The 24464-nt window shown below is 39.3% G+C and overlaps 1 protein-coding gene and 1 long non-coding RNA gene across 6 annotated transcripts in view; both read right to left on the reverse strand.

Moving 5' to 3' along the window:
• Positions 1-20754, reverse strand: part of LOC117189168 (mitogen-activated protein kinase ERK-A) — a 43105-nt gene extending 22351 nt beyond the window's left edge. For 4 of the 5 annotated variants that reach the window (XM_033394241.1, XM_033394240.1, XM_033394237.1 and 1 more), the window contains exons 1-4: positions 20471-20754; positions 20219-20396; positions 8185-8311; positions 8008-8118 (exon numbers count right to left, since the gene is read on the reverse strand). In XM_033394241.1, coding sequence (XP_033250132.1) covers positions 8008-8118; positions 8185-8311; positions 20219-20376 — 396 coding nt within the window. In that variant the 5' untranslated portion in view covers positions 20377-20396; positions 20471-20754. The remainder of the gene's footprint in view (positions 1-8007; positions 8119-8184; positions 8312-20218; positions 20397-20470) is intronic. The other variant, XM_033394238.1, reaches the window with a different exon arrangement.
• LOC117189169 lies at positions 18591-19764 on the reverse strand. The gene is made up of 2 exons (XR_004473225.1): positions 19611-19764; positions 18591-19543 (listed from the first exon to the last, which is right to left on the reverse strand). It is a non-coding gene; the product is annotated as an uncharacterized LOC117189169 (long non-coding RNA).
• Positions 20755-24464: the final 3710 nt, after the last annotated feature.

Consider the following 24464-nt stretch of genomic DNA (forward strand, 5'->3'; position numbering starts at 1 on the left):
CCCGCCCCTAATCTTTCGCCTCTTCTAGGCAACCGTTTTGCCCCATTGAGTGAACAGGATCTCACAACTGTTGCCCAGATTGCGGCGAGGGAGCTGCTGAGGTGTCTAAGAAGCTTAGAAAGCATAGGCCTATTATATGTGGAGAGTGAGGATAGAGAGTTCCGCATCGTCGCAAAAGCCGGTCGTCCTCCACACCAAAGGCGACAATAGTTAAAGTTATTAATGTTTTGGGGCATGGGGGGACGAACCCCTGTGAATGTCTGGTTCATAGACCTCGCCCAAGTACCTAAGACAACGGATACAGATGGAGTTGCCCCGCAAAAACAACAGCGTGAGGCTTCCGATGCTAAGAATTCGTTCACAATATTGTTTCAAGCCTAAATCAAACGTTCCCCCGTTCAAGGAAATTCTATGCATCCCGCTAGACTGTAGATGTAGATGTGGCGATCGACACACTTTTGTCCAAAGTCTGTGACACTTCTGCAGCCGCTGCCATCTGCGACCCTCAAGGCACTCAAACATCGCAAACTGGAAGCCACAGAACTGGAAGCACTTCAAGTGAGATTGAGGGCCTGCTCCTACTCAAAAAAAGACTCAGGCGCGAGTATATTCGCACCAACGACCCAAAAGTTGACAAAATTTTCAGGAGAGTGGCAAACCGAGTAAGGAGCAAACTAGCAATACAGAACACCAAGATCACGGATAGCCTGCTAACGGATGCGACATCAGAAGTTGGCAGGACACCACAAGCGGCATCCTATGCCTCGCTTTACGGTTAGGAAGGTTAACGGCACATGGGCGAGATCAGCAATGGACAGAGTGGATGCCTTCGCGGCGAATCTTGAAGAAAGGTTCACACTTTTCTGTACGACTGAACGAGACCCATCAGCACCCAAACGAAATTCCAGAACGAATTGTTAGAAGTTTTAAAAAATAAAAATAAATAAGTTATTAATTTTCATTACGGTCTACACAATATTTTGCAATTGCAGATCGTATCTGTTCTGCTAACTGATTAAAGTCAGCTGTTATCGGGCTGTTCGCGCTGCTCAATTGTTGCAAGCTCCTAATTTTCATAGCGCTGTTGTGCATATTTCATATATTGTGTAAAATACAACAGCACAAGACCTTTTCCGATTGATGCTATATGCCGAAATAATTGCTATAATATAATTAATAAATCTTCCGCGCAAATTGAATGTACTTGTTATTGGCTTAAGCTGTTTTTGACGGATGGTGCCAGTGTGAATCGGAGACTCACACCTGTCAAAAACTCCCACCATTCCCCCGGGATGGGCTCAGTGTGCATAGCCTATTAAGTCTGATTGATACCAGCATTCATTTAATTTTCAGACTTAAGAAGTTCTTCAACAAGGTGTAGCGTACTAAAGTTATATGAAGAAACGCACGCCTACCTCTAAGAAAAACCATACTTCATCAAAAATCTATCAGAAAATTCAGATTGCAGGCATATGCAACCTAAACTTAGTCTCGTGTAAAATATATTCAAAATTTCTTGTTTTAAAATTTCGCAAAGCTATAAAAGATTATCAAAGAAGGTTATTTTATAAGCAATGTTCATCACAATTAATTTCCGGTAGCGCCCAAACAGAGTAAGAGTAAGAGCTACAGATTCAGCTAAGCCACACTAGGAAAGAGATAGAGTCAGAAATCGTATATAATTTATTCTGATCCCTTTAACACTTTCAGACAGTGATGCATCGATTGTGAGGGTGGGTTCTTTTCTTAATATTTCCACTTATGTATATTTAACGAATTTTGCTAAGACCAATGTCTATCAAATAATATTAATAGTAAAAAACTACTGAAATATTCATTTTAATCGTATCGTATAAATTTAATTAATTTGTTGCAAACAAAATGCTGTTCAGGTTTTTGACAGAAATGCATCAATTTTATGTGTCCTAAAAGTCCCAAAAATCACCCTCGCGAGATTCGACCTGTTAATGGTTGAATTAGTTTAACCAGTTTGGCGCAATGTCAATGCATGGAGTTTTAGCGGAACAAACAAAAACGAGGGGGAACGCTGTCAGTTGATGCTGCGACCGCAACTCTATATTTATACCCGATACATAGTCAGTATGGCTACATTGAGCGACAAACAGTGCGTGCGGGAGAGACAGAAAACGTGTCTGAACGTGTCGTCGGTCGCTGCATAGCCACTGCCAATTGGTTTGTTTATTTTAGCTATAAATTATGATTGATCCGATCTGATCCAGATTTGGCAATCTGGTAGATATGGTATTTCTACATGATTGTAGGTTTTTTATTTTCTCGTATTTGCCAAGTTATGGATGCCACAGATTTTCTTCCTTTGTGGGGGTGGAAGAGGGTGGTGTGAAATTTTGAAATACACTGGATAGTGTGGATACCAAATTTGGTTGCTCTAGTTCTTTTAACACATCGGTCAATAAGTCCCCAGTCTCAGTGCCAGTCTAGACTCCGTCAAGTAAAGACGCGCCAGCAGCTAAGCAACAGCAAACGCAAATCTAACAACAAAATCCACGCAGAAAAACATTCAAGTGCACAAAGCAAATTCCAAAAAAGCCAATAACAAACACACCAAGTGAACAGTTACAAATCCAAGTGAAGCGGGCAGCAGCCCAAGCTCGAGCGCAATGTCGCGACCACCAGACCCAAAATTGCTCACACAGTGGGACAAAACAGCATTCTTAGAACCAAAATACATATCAATAAACGGAAAAGATAACAAATCTTTCGAAAACACCTCCCCTTTTATAATAAAAAAAGTCATAGACTACCAGTGTTGCGGTGAAGTAGACTCGGTTAAAAAAATCAGAGACGGATCACTTCTAGTCAAAACAAAAGGAACAGCCCAGGCTACTAGACTTATGAAAATCACCAAATTCCACGACTTCGAAGTAATAGCAACCGAACACAAAACACTAAACTTCTCCAAAGTGGTAATCTACTCCAACGACTTGCGGAACATTGATATAGACGAAATCAAAAAAGAACTCAAACCTCAAAAAGTCATTGACGCAACCAAAATACTTCAACAGAAAGACAACGTACTCCATGAAACCGGACTCATCATCGTCACATTCGACACACCAACTCTACCTCAACATTTAATGATCGGTTACGAACGAGTGAACGTACGTCCTCAAACACCTCGCCCCCTTAAATGCCACAACTGCCAAAAATACGGCCACCCTTCTAAATACTGCAGATCCCCAAAGATCTGTACTAACTGCTCAGAAGTGCACCCTGCTGACGATGAACTATGCTCTAAGCCAAAGTTTTGCAGTAACTGCAAATTCAACACCGACATTCAGAATAACCACAGCCCCATAGACAAAAATTGCACAGAGTTCCTCAAACAAAAAGAAATCACAATAATCAAAACAATCGAAAAAGTAGATTTCACTACCGCAAAGAAAATTTACCATCAACGGAACCCCCATCAATCCACACCATACGCTGAAGTAGCCCGCCATCAACAACCAAAACCTCATCTCACTGAAACATCTACCTCATCATCGCCCACCTATAACCAATCACACCAAACAAGACCAATCAAAGACTACGGAGACATCACCCCAAACACACATCCAATCAACCCTAAGCCAACTACATCCCAACTACACCCCCCCAGTCAACAACAAGCAATGGATATGGACACCGAAACTACGGGAACCGCTAAAAATACCAAAAACTCGAAAACTATCCAAGATTCTGACCGTAAACTCAGAAGCCAGACTATGGAAAAAGACAAACTTAACCTGGTTACCAAACACCTCAAAGCCAAAGATAAAACTGAAAAAAATAAGACCCCAAACGCAAACCTAGCCCTTTTATCAAATAATGCATTAGCAAACCAAATTTACAGCGAAGACGATCTATAAATATCAACCCAAACTAGTAATTATCACTAAGCCCTATCACTAAGAAAACAAAACACTACTCCCACTAACTTATAATGCTCAAAATAATCCAATGGAACATCCACGGATACAAGAATAATTATATAGAACTACAAACACTCATGAAATCCCACAACCCTCAAATTATTGCATTACAGGAAACCCACTTAACGAACCCCATCTCACTCCCAATCCCAATTAACTTTAGCCTATACTGCAACAACAACCCCACAAATGCTTTCGGTGGCACAGCTCTCCTCATTCACAACTCCATCTCCCATACCCAAATTCAACTCAACGCAGACTTTGACGCAGTAGGCGTCACCATAAGGTCCAAATCAAATCTCAATATCATATCCGCCTACATCTCCCCTAACAAATCCTTCAACACCCGTAACCTCCAAAACGTCCTCACCCCGGCAAACGACCACACCATTGTCCTAGGAGACTTCAACAGCTGGCACCCTTACTGGGGCTCACCTAAGGCCAACTGCAGAGGGAAAACAATAGCCTCATTCCTAGACCGCTCGAACTTCATCCTACTAAATGACAATACTCCGACCCACTTCTCAACACACAACACATTTACCCAAATCGATCTCTCACTTGCAACATCCAGAATTGCTCCAAAAATCCTCTGGCAAGTGATAGATGACCTTTACGGTTCTGACCACTTTCCCATCTTACTTACACTATTCAACACTCCCTCTCGCTATCCCCCCTCCCCCTTCACCCCTAAACCTACTTTCAATCTCAAAAACGCAGACTGGGATCTCTTCAGGAAACATACAGCCCGCTTTATCTCCACAACCCAATCAAATAACAATGTCAATAGAGAAGCCGCCCTAATAAAAAAAATACTTATCCAAAGTGCCCACCTTTCTATTCCACAAAACACCACCTTCTCTCTCACCCGCACTGTTCCCTGGTGGAACAAACAACTTTCACTCCTCAAAAGAGACAAAGTCGTAAAATGGAACTACCTCAAGCACCACCAAGCAACCATTACATCATAGAATACAAAAAATCAAAAGCGTGTTTTAAAAGAGCAATTAGAGAAGCCAAACGTAAATCGATCCTTGAGTTCACAACCCATATACACCCAAACTCAGATCCAACCACAACATGGTCCAACATCAGACGTCTCTGCGGTCTTTAAAAATTTCCATGCCATTCATAACCCGTACACCCAATCACAAACAACCTGTCAATCCGAAATAGCCAACTCCTTTGCCCAGACATGGTCAGAAGAAGCAGACGACCTCAACTTCTCCCCAACATTCCTGTCCAACAAACTCCTCATAAATACCCCTTCTAACTATAACCCAACACCATCAGCCCTAGAAATCGAGAATGACATAACATTAATCGAATACACATCAGCACTGTCCACCTTGAAGGGCAACACTCCTGGTCTTGACCGAATTTCTTACTCTATGCTAAAGAACTCACCCTACCCCCTCAAAACCAGAATCCTAACCCTCTACAACAAGATACTCGACTCCTTCATCCCACAATCTCTTAAACTCAGCCTAGTCCTTCCCATCTTAAAACCACAAAAACCCCAAACCGATATCAAATCATACAGACCCATCTCCCTAAACTCATGCCTAGCCAAAACTCTGGACAAGATTGTCGCAAAAAGGTTGTGGTGGTTTGTTTTAAATAACAACCTGATCCACAACAACCAACTAGGGTTCAAAAGAGGCAAATTTGTACTAGACAGTCTACTTTTTGTAGACCACCTAGCTACCAGAGCCATCGCCCTGAAAAAACACCTCATAGTCATCTCGCTGGACTTCACCAAAGCCTTCGACAGAATTGGTATTCACACCGTAATAAACCAACTAAAAAAATGGAAAGTAGGGCCACGAATTCTCAATTATGTTAAGAACTTTATGTCTAACAGGAAAATCTTCGTCAAAACCGGCAGAAGCCTAAATATCTCCCCTCTAAATAATGGCATTCCCCAAGGCTCCCCAATCTCCGTTATCCTTTTCCTCATGGCCTACAACTCACTCACCGATATCATCTCCCTCCACAAAAAAATCAAATTTTGCGCGTACGCCGACGACTTCCACCTACTCATCAATCACAACAAACAAAAAAGTCCCACAACTAACATCCAAACAATATTTAACCAAATAGACGACTGGTGCAATCACTCAGGCTCAATCCTCTCTAAACAAAAATCCCAACTCCCAGCTCCCCCAATCCCAGCAAACACAACTGCAAACCCAAGATACTCACCGGTGGCACAACCATCCAAGCTACCGACACACTCAGAATCCTTGGGCTCACAATCAACACCAAATACAATTGGATCTCTCACATCAAAAAACTCAAAGTTGACCTTGCTAAGCCACTAGGCATTATCAAACACCTCTCTTCATTTAAATATAACTGCCACACTTCATCATTAGTGCAAATCATAAAATCCATAATCATTTCCAAAATAGATTTCTGCCTTCCCATATATGGATTTGCTCCCAAATCCCAACTTAACCGCATAAAAACCACCCTAAATACAGCAATAAGAGCCGCCCTTGGAGCATTCCGTACCACCCCCATAAATAATATGCTAGCTGAAACCAACATCTTCACCATTGAAAGCAAACGAGACTTCCTTACCGGGAAAATCTCCAAAAACCTCATCCACGGAAAATCCACCCCCCTAAATACCCTTTCCAAAAGCCATAAAAGAAAACACCGACTGCTCAGCACGGTAGACAGAGCCATAAAAGTGTCCCAAAAACACCTCATCCCTTTTTCCCCAATCAGAACCTCCACATCCAAAAAATTCAACATCCTTAACATCCACAAATCAACAAACATCAACCTCTCCAATCACAACAAAAACACTACCCCTACAATAGTCTTCCACCAACTTTTCCACTCTATCAAATCAGCTCTCCCCAAACACAACTTCCTTTACACAGACGGCTCCAAAGCCGGGGGCATTACCAGCTACTGTATTACAAACGAGTCAGCAGTAATAAAAACTGGATTGCTGCCAACATACTCATCTGTACTCTCCAGCGAAATCATTGCAATACACGAAGCCATCTTATTTACTCGATATAAACGTGGAAAATATGCTATCTGCACCGACTCCCTCTCCTCTATCACCTCAATCAGGAACCCCAACAATCACTCCTACTACGCCTCCTCGATCAGAAACCTATTATCCACCCACTTCCCTAAGATCCTAATAATCTGGATACCCAGTCACATTGGCATAAAAGGCAACGAATTCGCCGACTCTACAGCCAGGATGAACGCCAAATTTCCCCTTATTTACACCCCAAGCCACAACTCTACCGATATTGCACACTTCCTAAAAAAAATCCTCCAATCCAAACAAACTGACCTCCTCACAAACACCTCTACATGGTACCAACAAATTAGCAACCTCGCTACCAACAACACCCCCAAAAACAATATCCTTAATAGAAGGCACCAGGTCATATTTAATAGACTGAGACTGGGCCACACCAAGCTGACCAACGCCCACTACATTGACAAAACATTGCCCAACACATGTCCATTGTGCCACAACGCGAACATAGACTTACGACACCCACTATACACCTGTCCCTCACTCTCACCACAAAGGTCCCTATCATTCAATAACAACGACCCCATGCAACTTATCGCAAACCCCACCAACTCAAATTCCAAAATTATCCTCAAATTCCTACAAACCGCAAATATCCTCCACAATATATAACCGAACATACTGTAAATAAATACTTATCCCAACATCTTTGTATATATGTATAAAATCTGACCCAATTACCCTAGAGCTTAAGGCCTCAGTAGCTATAGCTCCAACTTCTGTTAATATTTAGTTTTAACTAGCTATTAGCATTATTTAATAATAATAATAAAAGTCCCCAGTCTGACATATATTTTATATATATTATGGGGTCGGAAACGCTTCCTTCTGAACGTTACACACATCTACTTTCACCACAAACCTAATATCAAATTTGTAAATGGAACTGAAGGATTTTACGTAATAATACTGATAATCTGCGCAAAATAATAATATTTCCTGCAAGATAAAAACAGTAATTTGGGCTGCTGGCATACGTACCTGTGTTTTAAGTAGTTTATACAAATCAGTCTCCATTAAACACTGTACAATATAAACATCCCTCATCTGTTCTATACTATCTACTCGCAAGATGTCTCGTATATCAATAATCTAAAAATATTTTAATACCAATATAAATGAAAGATACGATTACAAATAAAAACTAAATTGAATTACGTTTTCATGTTTAAATCGGGTCAGGATGGTTATCTCTCTGAGTGTTCTTTGACAATACGTTTGGTGTTCAAACGGCGAAATTTTTTTAATTGCAACTCTTTGGTTTGTTATCGTGTCATCGGCAGATCTGGAAAGGATCGTAAAAATGTATGTAAGAATAGTTGATTACTAATTATGAATACAAACCGAGCGGGAACGTTGTGAGCCTATAGCTTATGTAACTTATACAATATCTTTTATACGTAACTAGGTAAATTATTAATATTAATGTCTAAACGCAGTAAAAGTACGTTATTTTTTGTCGATTCGTCTTAAGCAAAAACATGGTGTTCCAAATCTAAGCCGCAAACTGTAATTGCGATTTATTGAATTTCATTGCGAATGTAAATCTAATAGGAAATTGAACCCGTTGGAGTTCATCCAAGAATTCATGACCAACGCCAACTAGGCAATCCAAGCCGTTGAGGTGTGACTGTCTGTTGCGGGACTGGATGGAGCTGGCGGAGGCAGTCCTCATTTTACGCCGCAGAGTGTTCGAAACTGCCAGAGTACTGATGGGAGGGACCACGATCCAGTCGTAGAGGGCTGTCAAATACATATCTGGGAGTCCATATCAACACGCTCCTGTCCTTCAGGGAACAAGCGCTGCCATTTTAGCCTATTTCAGGCTAGATCTAGCAAAGTGGACTAGCTTATAAAATTTGCAAATAGCTTATATAAGCTGTTTAGCTTTAAATGTAAATTTAATCTTTTCTGGATTTTTTGTTGAATAAAAAATATTGGAACTTGTTTTTGTGATGGAAACTTTGTTCATAAGAGCAAGATTTTGGTTCTGTTAAGTTTCAGACTACGCTATAATTTTGAAGTTCTTAAGAAACTCAATTTCCGTTGCAGCGGCACAAAATACCAACGATAGTGTGTACGTTTTGAAATATAGTAAGGTCGCCGACATTGAAAGTATGATAAAATTGATTTGTTCAAATGGGAAAATACCACCAACTATTAAGTTATGGGAAGAAGTGCTGGCCTACAAAGATGCGGGCAAAAACCAACCTACTCGTGTCAAATGATGATGTGGAACGGGTGTTCAGTCAAATGAATATGGTTAAAACTAAATTGCGCAACATTTGGCATATTAAACGTTAAGTGTTATCTAAAGCATAAGGTTTGTTTTTTAAGTTAATCATTTTTGAATACATTTTAACCGTTAGAAATTTTATAGGGCTGCGGAGACAAGGAAAATGTTGCAACAACTAAGAATTGCCAGTTAAATATTTGAATTTAGTTTCAAAAAAGGACAAATATTATAACAGTCAAGAGGAGGATGCTGATGTGGACGATATACTTAAGTTATAGCTACCATACAAAAATAACTAATACCACAAAATTGTATATTTTTGTGGGTGCATGTAGTTTTAGCTTAATTTTTAGCCACTTTTAGCACGTTTTTTTTTTTGTTTTTTTTTAGTAGTAGTAGTATTATTTAGTATAGTAGTAGTAGTATTTCCCGCATGACGATAGTTTATCAAATTGCAAGCAGCCGACCATGAAAAGTGTGTGTTAGAGAGAGACATAGCGACAGAAACTGAAACAGTTTTCTTCATAAGGATCGGATTCTGAAAAGACCGTAACCTCATAACACTCATGACCTGGCTCTATTTTTACAGCGTCATAACATTGACAACATATTAATGGCTGAAACCTACCCTCACCCAGGAAAAAAAACTACACGCTCCACGGATACGAGTGTTACAGAGCCGACCACCCAAGCAGCAGGTCCAGAGGAGGAGCAGTAGTACTCGTTCGGAAGGACATTTCCCACAACCACCATAGCGATGTACAGTTGGGGCCGATACAGCTTGAGGCGATCATGGTTTCAACAGGGGAGATCCTCATTGCCACAGCCCCCATCGATTCAATGGTCAAGCACTGATTTCGACAGTCTTGTGACACAACTGGGTAACAAATTTATCATTGCAGGAGACCTTAATACGATGCACAGGTTTTAGGGCAGTCACAGGGAAGACCGCAGAGGAATGGCGCTGCATGACGCCCTAACCAATTGCTCGGCACAAATTTAGGCGACAGGAAGCCCCACCTACTACCCACCGATTCAGAGATCCATGACCTCCTGCTCAGACTTCTTCATATATCATCTATCCCCAGCAATCAACTCATCATCCGTAAAGAGCATGACCTCAGCTCCGACCACCTGCCTCTCATTGCTACATTATCGCCAACTCCGCAGACGATCCCAATCATGACGAGGCTGTTGAAGCCTAACTCAAACGTTCCCCCGTTCAAGGAAATTCTATGCACCCCGCTAGACTGTAGATGTAGATGTGGCGATCGACACTCTTGTGGCCAAAGTCTGTGACACTTCTGCAGCCGCTGCCATCTGCGGCCCTCAAGCCACTCGAACATCGCAAACTGGAAGCCACAGAGGCGGCACTTCAAGTGAGATTGAGGGTCTGCACCCACTCAAAATACGACTCAGACGCGAGTATATACGCACCAACGACCCAAAAGTTGGCAGAGTTTTCAGGAGTGGCAAACCAAGTAAGGAAAAAACTAGCCGTACAGAAGACCAAGATCATGGATAGACATCAAACGCAACTCTGGAAGTTGACAGGACACTGCACGCAGCAACCTAGGCCTCGCTTTCCGGTTATGAAGGCCTACGGCACATGTATGAGATCAGCAATGGGCAGAGCGGAGGCCTTCGCGGCGAACCTTGAAGAAAGGTTCACACGTTTCTGTACGAATTCAAGCAGAAGATTTAATCTGGTCACCGAGAGGCTGAATGAGAGCCATTAGACAAAACTCCCTATGGCACCTATCACTTTCCATGAAAGCTCGGCAGACATAAAGAATTGGAAGTCCAAGAAGGCCTTTGGCGATGACAGAATCGACAATACCTGTTGATGACCTTCAACGCATGACTAATCAGCCTCCTCTCGACTTTTGGCAAATTACTTCAGCGTTGCATCCTGCGAAGGGTTCTGGAATCTTCGCAAGTCAAGAGAGTCACTCAAAACAACCAATTTGAGTTCAGACTTAGGCATAGCACACTGGAGCAGCTGTGGAGCACATATTCGACGGCTTCCAATATGTGTGCGATGGTGACCCAAACCTTAAAAAAGAGGAAATTGCCCTTAAGATTTTCTTCATGGCGAGCTGCTAGACCAACGGAAATAACATAAATACCTAGGAGTCACGCTGGATACCAGACTTACTTTTGCCAGCCACATTAAAACCTTAATATGTAACCTGGAAAGCAAGACAAGGAAAATTTACTGGCTGCTAAACGCTGTCAACAAAGTGCTCATTTACAAAGCTATCCCGGCGCCTATTTGGAGATACGGAATACAGATCTACGATATCCCGGATAAACAGGGTGTTCGAAAACAAAATGTTACGCAAGATTTGTGGAGCCGATTGGTACATTTACTGTAAGAGCACTATTACTTATTATTTACTCCCCATAAGTCGTACCTGACCCAATTCGATGACTACTTTTTTGCCCCGCATTTTCTTTTGCAAAATATTTGTAACTGAATTTTTTCCTTGACTGTTTCATAAGTTTCTTCAAAAGTAAAAATACACAACATAACTGTATTTTATGTACTGAATATTTATATTTTCATACAAAAAACCTCGGTCCGGCCGAGATCTAAGACAAGTACACTGGTTTTCCATGTCTATGGGACAGAGTGCTTAATGCGACTAGTATATCCGGAGATACCCAGGCACAGAAATACAGCAAATGTATGTTCTCAGTAATGTATACATTTACTCGATTAAATTACTTCACATAATCTAAAATATTGAAAATCAAAATTTAAAGTTATTGCAAAATTTGTATGTCGTTTACGACCAGTGGTAAAGAAAAAAGAAAATTTAAATATAGTTTTTAATTTATTGATTTTAAACCAAATTATTTTTTCAACCAGGTTTAGGAGCAGGTTAAATACAGTTATGTTTTCTTATTACATTTTTTTCTGTCATATTTTGAGCTTTTTGGATAAACAAATAAATTGTACTTGAATGGTTTACTGAAGTTTAGTTTACTCTATTAGTCATTGAAACCACCAGAAAATGGCGAAAATATGCATGCTGAATCTTCAATCACTGTCTATAAATGAAATAGTATCAGAGCTTCTACCAACAAAAAAGTCGTCGTTCTCGCCGTCATTTGATATGATTTGACTTCCTCATCCAACGGGCCACGAGTCATACCTTCGGATAAGTCCAAATTTAATCTCATTGGAAGTGAACGCTTTTCCGAAAATTGCCGCATTGCCACACTAAATCATTCGCCATATATTATATGGAGATACATATCTAAATATAACACTAAACCTTTAATAATAATTAAGGGTATGGTGAATTCAAAATAGTATGAGAAATTAGTTGAAGTGGGCCCAGTATCGATCGAATCAGTTACTATGAAAGGAGACGATCCCATCTTTCAGGACGATTCTGCACCTTGTCACCGAGCTCGCTCTGTAAGTGATTATTTGACGTTCTTATTATACCCAATACTCAAAATGGGTATAGGGGTATATTAGATTTGTGGTGAAAATGTATTAGATTTGTGGTGAAAATGGGTGTGTGTAACGTCCAGAAGGAATTGTTTCCGACCCCATAAAGTATATATGTTCTTTATTAGCATCAATAGCTGAGTCGATTGAGCCTTGTCTATCCCTATAAGCGCCTAGTGTTACCATTTTTTTTTTAAATTTTTCTTTCCGTAAGAACCATCTTTGTACACCAAGGAATATTATAAAAAAGAATTAGCGAAATTGGTTCAGCTGCTCTCTAGATTTTCGCTTAGCAACACATTCGGCGATTCATTTTTATATTATAGATGACATAAAAAATGTAGTATGTACTTTTGTTAGGAACTGATTTATTGAGACAAACAAAAGACAATAACATCTGGGGAAACCCCAAGCTGGACAAGTCAAAAATGCATGACATTTTAGAGTGCGGCTTTTTTTTTTGTCGCCGGGTGTATATGGCAAGCGTACCTCTGATAAAAACCTCTCATTTACGGACACATTGAGAAAAGGGACAGAAATTACCCGATCAAGCAAAGACCGATTTTTTCACTTCTCTTTTGTGGTGGCTATGGCAACGATCACTTTCCTTTGTGAATTGTGTTCGTTTGGACTATTGGAGCTTAAAATCAATCGGGAAAATTGAAACAAAAATGTTCGTTGGTGTTATAAATTTAATCCAACAAATAAGAAATCAACTTGCAACGTACATACATATGTGGTGTGGAACTGACCGGCAGGCACATGACAAATTTAAGGCGCCATTTGACGACAAAACATGATGAAGCGTCTGAAGATTTGGACAGCAACAGCATTGAAGAGGAACCAAATCTTCTGCTCATCTAAAGACACTTTTTCTGTGAGCGCTTGACCAAAGTGTCTCTCTAAGTTGTTAGTGTGAGACACGATCGTGTGTCGGGCTCAACCGAAAACACGAAACACATAACACAAGCGAAGGGAAAAAAGTGTTCTGCTCAGTGAGAGACCATGTCTGCGTGGTTGACCGTTATTTGCGAGCTATGCGATTTTCGTCGAATTCCGATTCATCCAAACTCAATCGAACGCCCCGCATTTGTGACAATTTGAGTTTTTGGCTATGCCAATGGGGCTTAAGAAGACCCATCGGTATTTCAATGAGCGATTAATGGGTGGGAAATGGGTGAACTACTCTGCAGACCGTGCCCTAATTGATGCAATTTATACATGGCCGTACATGACAGATTGCAATTCGCTAAAGGCCCTTGCACAAAGATCGAGCTGACTCCAAGAGTACATCAAGATTTAACCAAGATCACAAAATAATTGCTTGCTGGCTGAGCACCAGAGATAAGGAAACATTGTCAATTGTTTCCAAGTTTTGTAACCTGAGGATATGGCTAAGACCTGTGGTTTGCGAGCTGGAAAACTTTATAGAAAAATTCAGAGAAATTAAAAAAACTCGTCTGCCCGTTATTCCAAAGCCGTTTAGGTGGCCCGTTTTTAATAATGTCTCCGATGAATTTTGTTGGTTTGAGAAAATCTCTCAATATTTCCACAAATCTTTCGATAACTGCATGACCTGCAGATTACCAAACCACACTCTGGCAAAATACAGAACTATATCCCTATCCTATAGAAGTCCATTTTGAGTGACCTAGGTTTTAGATCGAGATCGGTAAAGGCTTATGTCGATGAATAACGAGGGGGAACGTTGTGAGTTGCTGCGGACACCGCAACTCTACAGTTATACCCGATACTAAGTCAGTATGGCTCTTCTCCGGCAGACGCCGCTAATATTAAACGACACGACAAAGAGTGCGTGCGAGAGAGACAGAAAATCAGTCTGAGCGTGACGTCGGGCGCTGCGTGGCCACTGCAAATTGATTTCTTGCTTTTGGCTACAAAAATGATCCGATCTGATCCAGATTCAGCAATCTGATAGATATGGTCATTATCTATGATGCTACGTTTTTAGTTTTCTCGAATGTGCAATATTGTGGATGCAACAGATTTTCGTCCTTTGTGGGGGCGGAAGGGGGTGGGGCGAAATTCTGAGATATACGTTTTATAGTGAGATCTAACAGAAGTGCGGATACCAAATTTGGTTACTCTAGCCTTAATAGTCCCCAGATTTTCGTCCTTTGCGGGGGCGGAAGGGGGTGTGGCGAAATTTGGACACGAAACGGTCAAGGTCCGATATCACAGGAGTGTGGATACCAAATTTGGTTGATCTGGCTCTTATAGGTTCTGAGATCCTTGAACTCATTGTTTGCAATTGGCAAAACCGACCATGAAACCTGTGTGTTAGAGAGAGACAGAGCGAGAAAGATTGAAATTGTTTTCTTGATTCTGGCTATAATAATTATACGATCTGGTTCAGAACAGTCTAGAACATATAGTCATCTTCTACGATTCTGCGTTTTCAGTTTTCTTGTATCTTTGAATTTGTGGATGCCACAGATTTTCGCCCTTTGTGGGGGCGGAAGTGGGCGGGGCAAAGTTTTGAAATATACTTGTAGCAGTGACATTACAGAAGTCCGGATATAAAACGTCGTTGCTCTAGCTCTTATAGTCTTTGAGCACTAGGCGCTGATAGGGACGGACAGACGGACAGACAGACAGACAGGGCTCAATCGACTCGGCTATTGCTGCTGATCAAGAATATATATACTTTATGGGGTCGGAAACGATTCCTTCTGGACGTTACACACATCCACTTTTACCACAAATCTAATATACCCCAATACTCTTTTTAAGTATCGGGTATAAAAAGTGTGGCTATACAGGATACTTGTATAAGATTATAAATAATAAGAAAAAAGTGGAAAAATGTTGATACGCTTTTAGTTTTTCGCTTTGTAGAATTGCTGTACTTATTATTTTGGCCAACCTTTGTTTATGTTTTTTAGGTTTAATCGATCATAAAATATATTTTTGAAATGAAAAATGAAAAAATTAAAATTGTTATACTCTACTGTAGGTTAGAAAACTAAAAGTGAATTTGACAGTTAAAAAATTAATTACTATACCTACCACCCAAAAAGTAGCAAATTGCAATAAGTTATTAAAAGGAATCGAATAAACGGTTTGAGTCAATGAGATAATAGCTGGACCTAAAGACAAGGGCTTCGAAGTCAAAATAGCTATGAACATAAAAAATAATAAAATTCCTCAACCAATATTCAAGGTAGAACTGACTCCTGATAGTAGGCCTATAGACAAAAATTATGTTCACCCAATCTACAAGTTCTATTATTTGCTGTACCAAAGAATCATCTTTTAGGAACCACACAAACGAATTGAACCCGTCCAATGCACAACGGTGCAACTTTGGGGGAAACCACATTGCAAACTACAGAGGTAGCCCTGTATATAAAGAGCTAAAAAAAATCGCCTAACCCAACAAAAATCCACAGCTGGAAGCCCAGCCATCCGACAAAACTTTCCGTATATACCATCAACTACGACCCCATAAGTTTATTTTGCTACCCTGAAAATCCACTCCAATTGCCTAATGTAATTGAATCAATGCTGGTAACTATAACAAATACAATGCAATGCTATCAATGCGAATGACATTACCCAGCACTAATGCGACCTTTGAAATAACGCCTTGCTCATATCCCAGACTCACCTAACAAACAAAAATTATTTTCATCTCAATGCACAGTGGTCCCGCCCAAAAATCAAAAATTTATCAAAAAGTATTTACACAAAAAGTACACAATTTGTTTCTTAAATGTCCAAACTTCACAATGGCAAGTCAGATTTTTCGGGAAATCTAACTGGACTTTCTAAAAATAGAATTAAAAGCATGAAAACGTGTTCATTTTCAAAGCGAAGCTGAAAGCAGGACGAGCTATTTAGAACAAAAGCGCTCTTCAAATCCGTCGTGTAATTAGTTAAGTTTGTGGCCGTCCAAAACTTAACTTTGCTGATGGAAATGTAGCCAGAAAATTTAGTTCTAACCCAAAATTATCTGAAGAAATAGCAAGCTCAAGTGAAAAACCGATTCTTCGTTGCGCCACGATACTTCAAGCTATATCATCAGGTTACAAAATTAATGTTGAGAAATTTAATGTATTTGCCCTAAATACTGCCAAGGAATTTGATTAAGGAATATCCATGGTACTATTTTCCGGCGACAGTCCATAAGGTCTTACTTAATGGATCTGCTGTGATAGAAAATACGATCGTATCAATTGGGGAGCTTTCAGAGGAAGCTGCTGAATCCAACAAAGAACTAAACAAATGTGGACTTAATCACAGCCGAAAAATGTCACGCATTGTCAACAAACGCATTTTAACAAACACCTACATGATGAATACACTCCTTTTACAGTCCGACCGTTTTACAACCGGACAGAGAAAGCTTGCAAAATGGCATAAATCAAAGTTATTTGATTCTGTGTATGGATTACTAGAGGACACATTAGAAATTTTTGTGACAATAATTATTATAAAATATTATTATAATTTGTTTTTTCCTTTGCTATAATCACACCACGAAACAAGCTTGACTTTATTTCTTCGGGCAGGCCTGCATATTGGCCCACAGATCCGAAGAAGCAAACCGATTTGATTGATTTTACTATTACAAGAAGAGTGCCGTAGGCTCAGATTCGTGTAGCACACCTAACAGATCTATCATCAGATCACCTACTTCACCTTTGTGACCATCTACATTTCTCAAAACGCGCACACTTTCGAACTTCTTACAAAACAGATTGTCTCAAATACAAGAAATATGCTCGTAGCAACAAAGAGAAGGCAAATACATTTGCCGTCAACTTAGAAAAAGTGCTCAAACCACATCCAGCAACAAATAGCTTTGTTGAAATCACCAAGTCTGTCATTTTCTAACAGGAGAAGTTATAAGAATCACGACTTCGTCTCCCCTAAAATTATCAAGGATTTGTCGAGCTGTGCAGTATATTTTCTCACCATAATATTCAACAACATGATGAAATGGAGCTACTATCCTGTACTGGAGCACAAAGTACTTTTGTACAATGCAATTCTCAGACCAATTTGGACATAGGACATTGGACATACACGACTCCGGCGAAGAGACCTCCCCACCCTTCCCACCACTATTAAGAATTAATTAGCTACAAGCTAACTAAATAAATATTTTATATTTGTCGTTAGTCTCCAAGAGAGAAGATTCGATAAATAAAATACCGTAATAAAAATATAGCGTCAAAAGTATGTTGAATTCGTCGCCGCAATCGCCAGATCTCAAACCCATTGAGCATCTGTGGGACGTCCTGGAGCGTAGGATCCGATTGCACACCATTAGGTCAAAGGATATGCTCAAACGCGTCATTGTTGAAGAATGGAGTCAAATAACGTAGAGGATACAAATTGTTAGAATCAATGCCAAATCGGTTTAAAAAATAAAGAATTATTCTTCGCGCTCTTTTTTTGTTTTTTACGCCTTTTTTATCTTTACATACAGTATGTCAAGAAACTCTTTACACACTGAAAATAAATTAAATTTTTTGACTTTGGATAAGAAAATAATGGCCTTTGGTTCAAATTTATCAAATTTTTTTAATTCATAACCATTCAGGGATTAATTATAAAGTAGTAAGTGAAAAAAAAATAACAAAACTATAAATAAGTAAATTACAAAACAACAAAAACAATGATTACTCATTTTTGACACTGTCAAGAAAGTCTACACATGTCGTTTTCGAGCTCTGTTTTGATCTCGTTCTTAGAAAAAACGGGACTTTACCGTAATCTATGCTTTTGGCGTTGCTCAGTGATGCTCTATTTTTGCATTGACTTTGATTTGGTTGCGAAATTTTGACCAGTGCACATATACAGACTAACTTTCTGAAATTTTTAAAATGCCTGGCAAAAGACTAAGCTTTGACGTTGTCCAGTTGATTTACTATAATCACCAGTTGGGCAAATCTGTTGCAGACATGGTAGACATGTTTTCAGTATCAAGGAAAACAATTTACAATGTCCTAAGTCGCGCGAAGAACGAAGGGAGACTGGAAACCAAATCTGGAGGTGGCCGTAAAAGGAAGATAGACAAACGGGCAGACCGCATAATCATGAGGAAAATTAATCAGAATCCGCAAATATCGGTCAGGACTCTGGCCAAGGAACTTGACGAAGAACTTGACTTGGTTGTTTCACACGAAACAGTACGCCAGGTTATTCTACGCCATAAACACTCTTCCAGAGTGGCACGAAAAAAACCGCTGCTTTCGTCGGTCAATGTGGAAAAGCGCTTCACTTTCGCTGTTAACATGATCAGTAAGCCGGCAGAGTATTGGGATGACGTCATATTTTGCGACGAAACAAAAATGATGCTATATTACAATGATGGTCCACCCAGAGTATGGCGCAAGCCGTTAACAGCTTTAGATAACCGAAACATCATTCCGACTGTAAAGTTTGGAAAACTTTCGGTTATGATTTGGGGGTGCATCTCTAGCCGAGGAGTGTGAAATATTGAATTTATTGAGAACACAATGGATGCCAAACAGTACCTCCAAATTTTAAAAACAAATTTAAAAAGCAGTGCGGAGAAATTTGGTCTCATTACGGACAATAGGGCCAAATTTAAGTTTTATCAAGACAATGATCCCAAACATAAAGAGTCCAATGTGAGAGCTTGGCTGCTTTACAACTGTGGAAAAGTTATTGATACACCACCCCAGAGTCCCGATCTTAACCCCATTGAAAATTTGTGGGCCTATTTGAAGAAGAAAGTGGGAAAAAGACAGCCCAAAAACCGCAATCAGCTCAAAGAATTCATATTGCAAGAGTGGCAAAAGATTCCCTTTGAGTATGACCTACAAAAATTGATAAATTCGATGAAAAACGGCTCCAGCATGTAGTCAATGCTAAGGGTGGACATACCAAATATTAAAATAAGTTAAATATATTAAATAATTACGAAGAATTTTGAATTTAAAAAATGAAAATATTTTGTGTAAAGACTTTCTTGACAGTGTCAAAAATGAGTAATCATTGTTTTTGTTGTTTTGTAATTTACTTATTTATAGTTTTGTTATTTTTTTTTTCACTTACTACTTTATAATTAATCCCTGAATGGTTATGAATTAAAAAAATTTGATAAATTTGAACCAAAGGCCATTATTTTCTTATCCAAAGTCAAAAAATTTAATTTATTTTCAGTGTGTAAAGAGTTTCTTGACATACTGTATGTCTGTATCTATGTAAGTCCTAACAGATCGAGATGTATGTATATATGTATGTAGATACATATGTATGTATATGCATTATTATATTATTTATATATATTCATTTGGAAATGATCTCACTATTTTAATTAGCCAAATCTTTTACTAACAAATTTTTAAAATGCATAAATATTTTGTTCTTGAATTTCGTCAAAGATTTACAAATGTGGGCATATGTAGTTACATTTTTACGTACATTTGTACTTATGAACATATGTATATATCTATAAAAAACAAAACCACAATTAAACAATTTGTACTCACACCACCATGCCGTAAGCTCCTTCGCCAATGTAAGCTAATTTGGTATATCTGGGACCCACTTCAAAAATTTGACCCCTTATTAGTTCAGCATTAGGGTGCGGGGCTAGCAAACCAACAGCACCTTCAACACTTGTTCCAGCAGCATTTGCTTCCGCCATTTTAAACCCAATTTGTTTTTCTGAAAACAAAACAGTTACAATTATTACACCACCATCTTAATTCAACAAATAAAAAGACAAGAACACAATTTACCGTTTATGAAATAATTTCTATCAAACTTGAATATATACACACATTTGTATGTACTAATGTGTATGTGTATATCGGTAACACGAGTTGCATTACCTTTCAATATTTTTGAGACTCTTTATTATTAACAGATATAAATACAAATAGTTTAATTGCAGAAAGAGTGAACTTGATTTGTACCACTTTTTAGACACCGATTAAATCTTGTAATTAATTAATTCTAATTCTAATTTCAAGTACCATTATTGTACTTCACTTTGAACATTTGTATGAGGGCTGTCAAAATCAGTGTCACGGAACTATCGATGAGACTTACCGATAACACTTTTCCATCTTGAAGCCTATTGGGCTTATAGGATCTGCACACTGAGCCGACCCCGCGGGAATGGTGGGATTTTTTGACAGATGTGAAACTCCGATTCACACTGGCACCATCCGTCAATAATAGCTGATGCCAATAACATGTACATTAAATTTGCGCGGAGAATTTATTAATTTTTTTCTTATAATGGATGATGAAGATGTAGCAATTATATCGGCTGTGGTTCAACATCAAAATATACGAACAGCCCAATAGAAGCAAAAGTTCTTTCTTGGACGTTGACATGCAATGACTGCATCTTTCAAGAGGCGATGCAGTTACTGCAACCAGCAGAAGGCTGTTACGCGCGGATCCCAGGCAAAACGCAGCCCTCCTCCCGCCCAACCCAACGGTTCATGCAAGGAATAATTCTTAAAAGTGGAAGGAACAACGGTATAATATTTCTAGTCAGTCTAATAGGAATCGTGAAGTTTATGCGGCTCAACAGATCAGGGCTGTCTATGTCACCCCTGGTCAAGTTGTGCATAAATATCACACCAAGCATTTTTCTACGGTTAACTAAGGATGGGAGGTTTACTAATAGCAGTCTACTAGAGTAAGCTGGGAGTCTCAGCAAAGGGTAAAAAGTTTTTCTGTACTGATTCTATACGGTCCTGGTGTACTTTGTACTGAGGGCACCATACACAGGAGCCGTATTCTAAGATCGGACGAACAAGCGAGGTATAGAGAGTCTTTGTTATATAGGGGTCGTCAAATTCATTTGACCACCTCTTTATAAACCTAAGCACGCCCATGGCCTTATTTACCATGGTAGAAATGTGTTCAGAAAACTTTAACTTGGGGTCTAACATAACCTCAAGATCATCCACCAGGGTGATTCTCTCAGTAGGACCACCAAATAGGGTATAGGGAGCCAACAAGAGGTTAACTATGAACGATGAAATGTCATAACTTTGCATTTTGAGGCATTAAGGTGTAACAAGTTTGCACAACACCATGACTGAAAGTTATTCAGATCGGATTGCAAGCGAGAATGAAATGAAATGTCCTTATACTGGACACAGAGTTTAACATCATCCGCATACATAAGTACTCGAGAGTATGTTAATACTGAAGGCAAGTCAATAATAAAGAGTGTGAAGAGTAAGGGGCCTAGATGGCTACCCTGTGGTACTCCCGAACAAAACTTGACTGGTGAAGAGGGGGAGTTTTTTAAGAAGACTCTTTGAGACCAGGAAGAAAGGTTGCTAGAAATCCATCTCAGGAGGTTGGGCGGAAACCCTAAAAGGTCAAGTTTATGCGCTAAATGGTAATGGTTTACAGAGTCGAATGCTTTACTAAAGTCGGTGTCAATAACATCTGTCTGTAAGTTACCTTAAAAGCCTTTAATAATGAAAGAGGTAAATTCTAACAAGTTCGTGGTGGTTGAACGCCGACTTATAAACCCATGCTGAGTTGCAGATATAAGTGACTTGCAGAGATGTTGCAAGTGCGGAGTTATAACCTTCTCAAACATTTTGGGTATAGAGGATAACTTTGATATACCTCTATAATTTTTTGCATCAGACTTTCCTCAGAATAGGTCGTTTGAGAAAATTGGGCAAAAAAATCGGCAATTGCCTGATCATTATTTGCCGACGTATTACGAAATGATAGCGAGGATGGGTGTGCGGACGTTCTACGCTTACTGAAAAACGTATCTCCTGCGTCGAGATAAGCATTTAGCATTGTAAAAAATGTTTGTGTTGTAATGAATCACATGTTTGTGGGAAATCTAATTATCAATTGTACTTTTTAAAGAAGTCTATACCAATAATGCGATCGCTTGGTATTGGAAAATTTTGTTCGACTATATGAAAGTCGTGCGGAATGATATATTTTCCTGTAGATAACTCTACGAATGTTAAACCTTTAGAAAAAACTGAACCTTCACCAATTCCAGATATTTGTGTTCATATAAATGAGTTAACATGTTCAAATGTATGAAGGTTTTCTTTTATCACAGATATGTCTGCACCAGTGTCTACCAATAAATGGTTTTTCATTATTTACTTTAATGAAGATACTGAGATCTAAATTAACTGAACGTACATTAATTTTTTTCGCTCTTGAATATATTAAGGGGAGTTCTGGTTTGCCGAGATACTTTGAGTAACTCGAACATGGCTGTTGTTATTGTTATTGTTATTGTGGCTGCTAAGGTCTAGGTTGGAATTATTCCTTCCTCGGCTATGGCCACGGAAATTTCCTCTGAAATTTCCCCTACTTATTATAATTGTTACTGGGGTAATTTGGGTAGTTTGAGTGATAATTACCTCGACTGCTAGGTCTACACCTTTGGATATAGCGGAAATTATCACCTCTACCAGTTTTACCTCTATTATATAATACAGTGCTTGCACTTCCGGACATTTAATGGCTTCATTCATTGTTTTGAATGTGCCAGCCTTAAGTATGGTTTTTAGTCTACCATGTTCACAATTTTTGACCATGGTAGCTATGGCTTCTTTAGTGCTGAATGTATCAGCGTGCTCAGGGCTTAGTCCTTCATCAATATACGAAGACTCGAGCAGTTTTCGTACATTTTCGATTTCATTAGCAAATTGGGTTGCTGTTTTGCCTTTTTGGTAAACATTTCCCATTTTTGCTTTGACAAGGTCGGATTTTTCACCGACGGTTGTTGTCTGTAATTTATTGATGATTGTATCAATTGTAAGTTAATTTTGGACCTTGTAGAGCGCGGAGCCAATTATTTTGATTTTTGTTGCATTGACTGTTATGGCCGTTTGTTATCTTATTTTTGTGCTCATTTATTAATTGATAAATGTTGTTATATTGCTCAACTAATACAGTTATGTGGTCAACTAGCGTGTCGACTTTTATAGTTGTATCTTTATTAAGGCTCTTATAAGATTTTTGGAATTTGTCTTTAAAATTATTTATTTGTCGAGCTAATTCACTCCATTCAATAGCTATAAGTTATATTTGAAGAAAAAAAAAAATTGTGAGATACGTATTTTTTTTTTTTTTTGTGTAAATCATTGCCTCTATTGATGTATTTTTTCTTAGTGCCCTAGTGCCCATGTCACGACATGACTTTGTTGACGGCTTGCTTAACCTGTCCTTGTCTCAAGTCAACCATGTGAAAAATTCCTTGGGTCGATTGCTTGATCTATGCTTTGTATCGGATCCGACCTTAGTGTTGTTAACCCGAGCCCTTCCGCTCAGTATACCTGGAGACGCCTACCATCCTACTTTCGAAGTGTCGCTAGGGACCAACTGTATTGGATCGGTCGAGTAGGCTACCTGAACGTGTCCGCTGCTTTCGTAAGGCCGAGTTTGCGAAGCTTACTAACCTCATTAGGGATTTTGATTGGTCCACTTAGTACTTTTGCACTGATGGGCACTGTAGTATGCACACATCGAGAGTATACTGTAATCAGTATATGTCAAATATACAAACTTATAATTTACACACTTATTCAAAACAACTACATATTGTTGTAGAGTCATACGACTCAAGTACCCAGCACACTCCAAATGCGCTCCGAGGAGAATAAATGTTGCGCAGGGTTAATGCGCTCCGAGGAAAATAAATGTTGAGGAGGGTTAATGCGCTCCGAGGAGAAGAAATGTTGCCGAAGGTTAATGCGCTCCGAGGAGAAGAAAGGTTGC

The sequence above is a fragment of the Drosophila miranda genome, chromosome 4 (assembly GCF_003369915.1).
Source record: "Drosophila miranda strain MSH22 chromosome 4, D.miranda_PacBio2.1, whole genome shotgun sequence".
Classification (NCBI taxonomy): Eukaryota; Metazoa; Arthropoda; class Insecta; order Diptera; family Drosophilidae; genus Drosophila; species Drosophila miranda.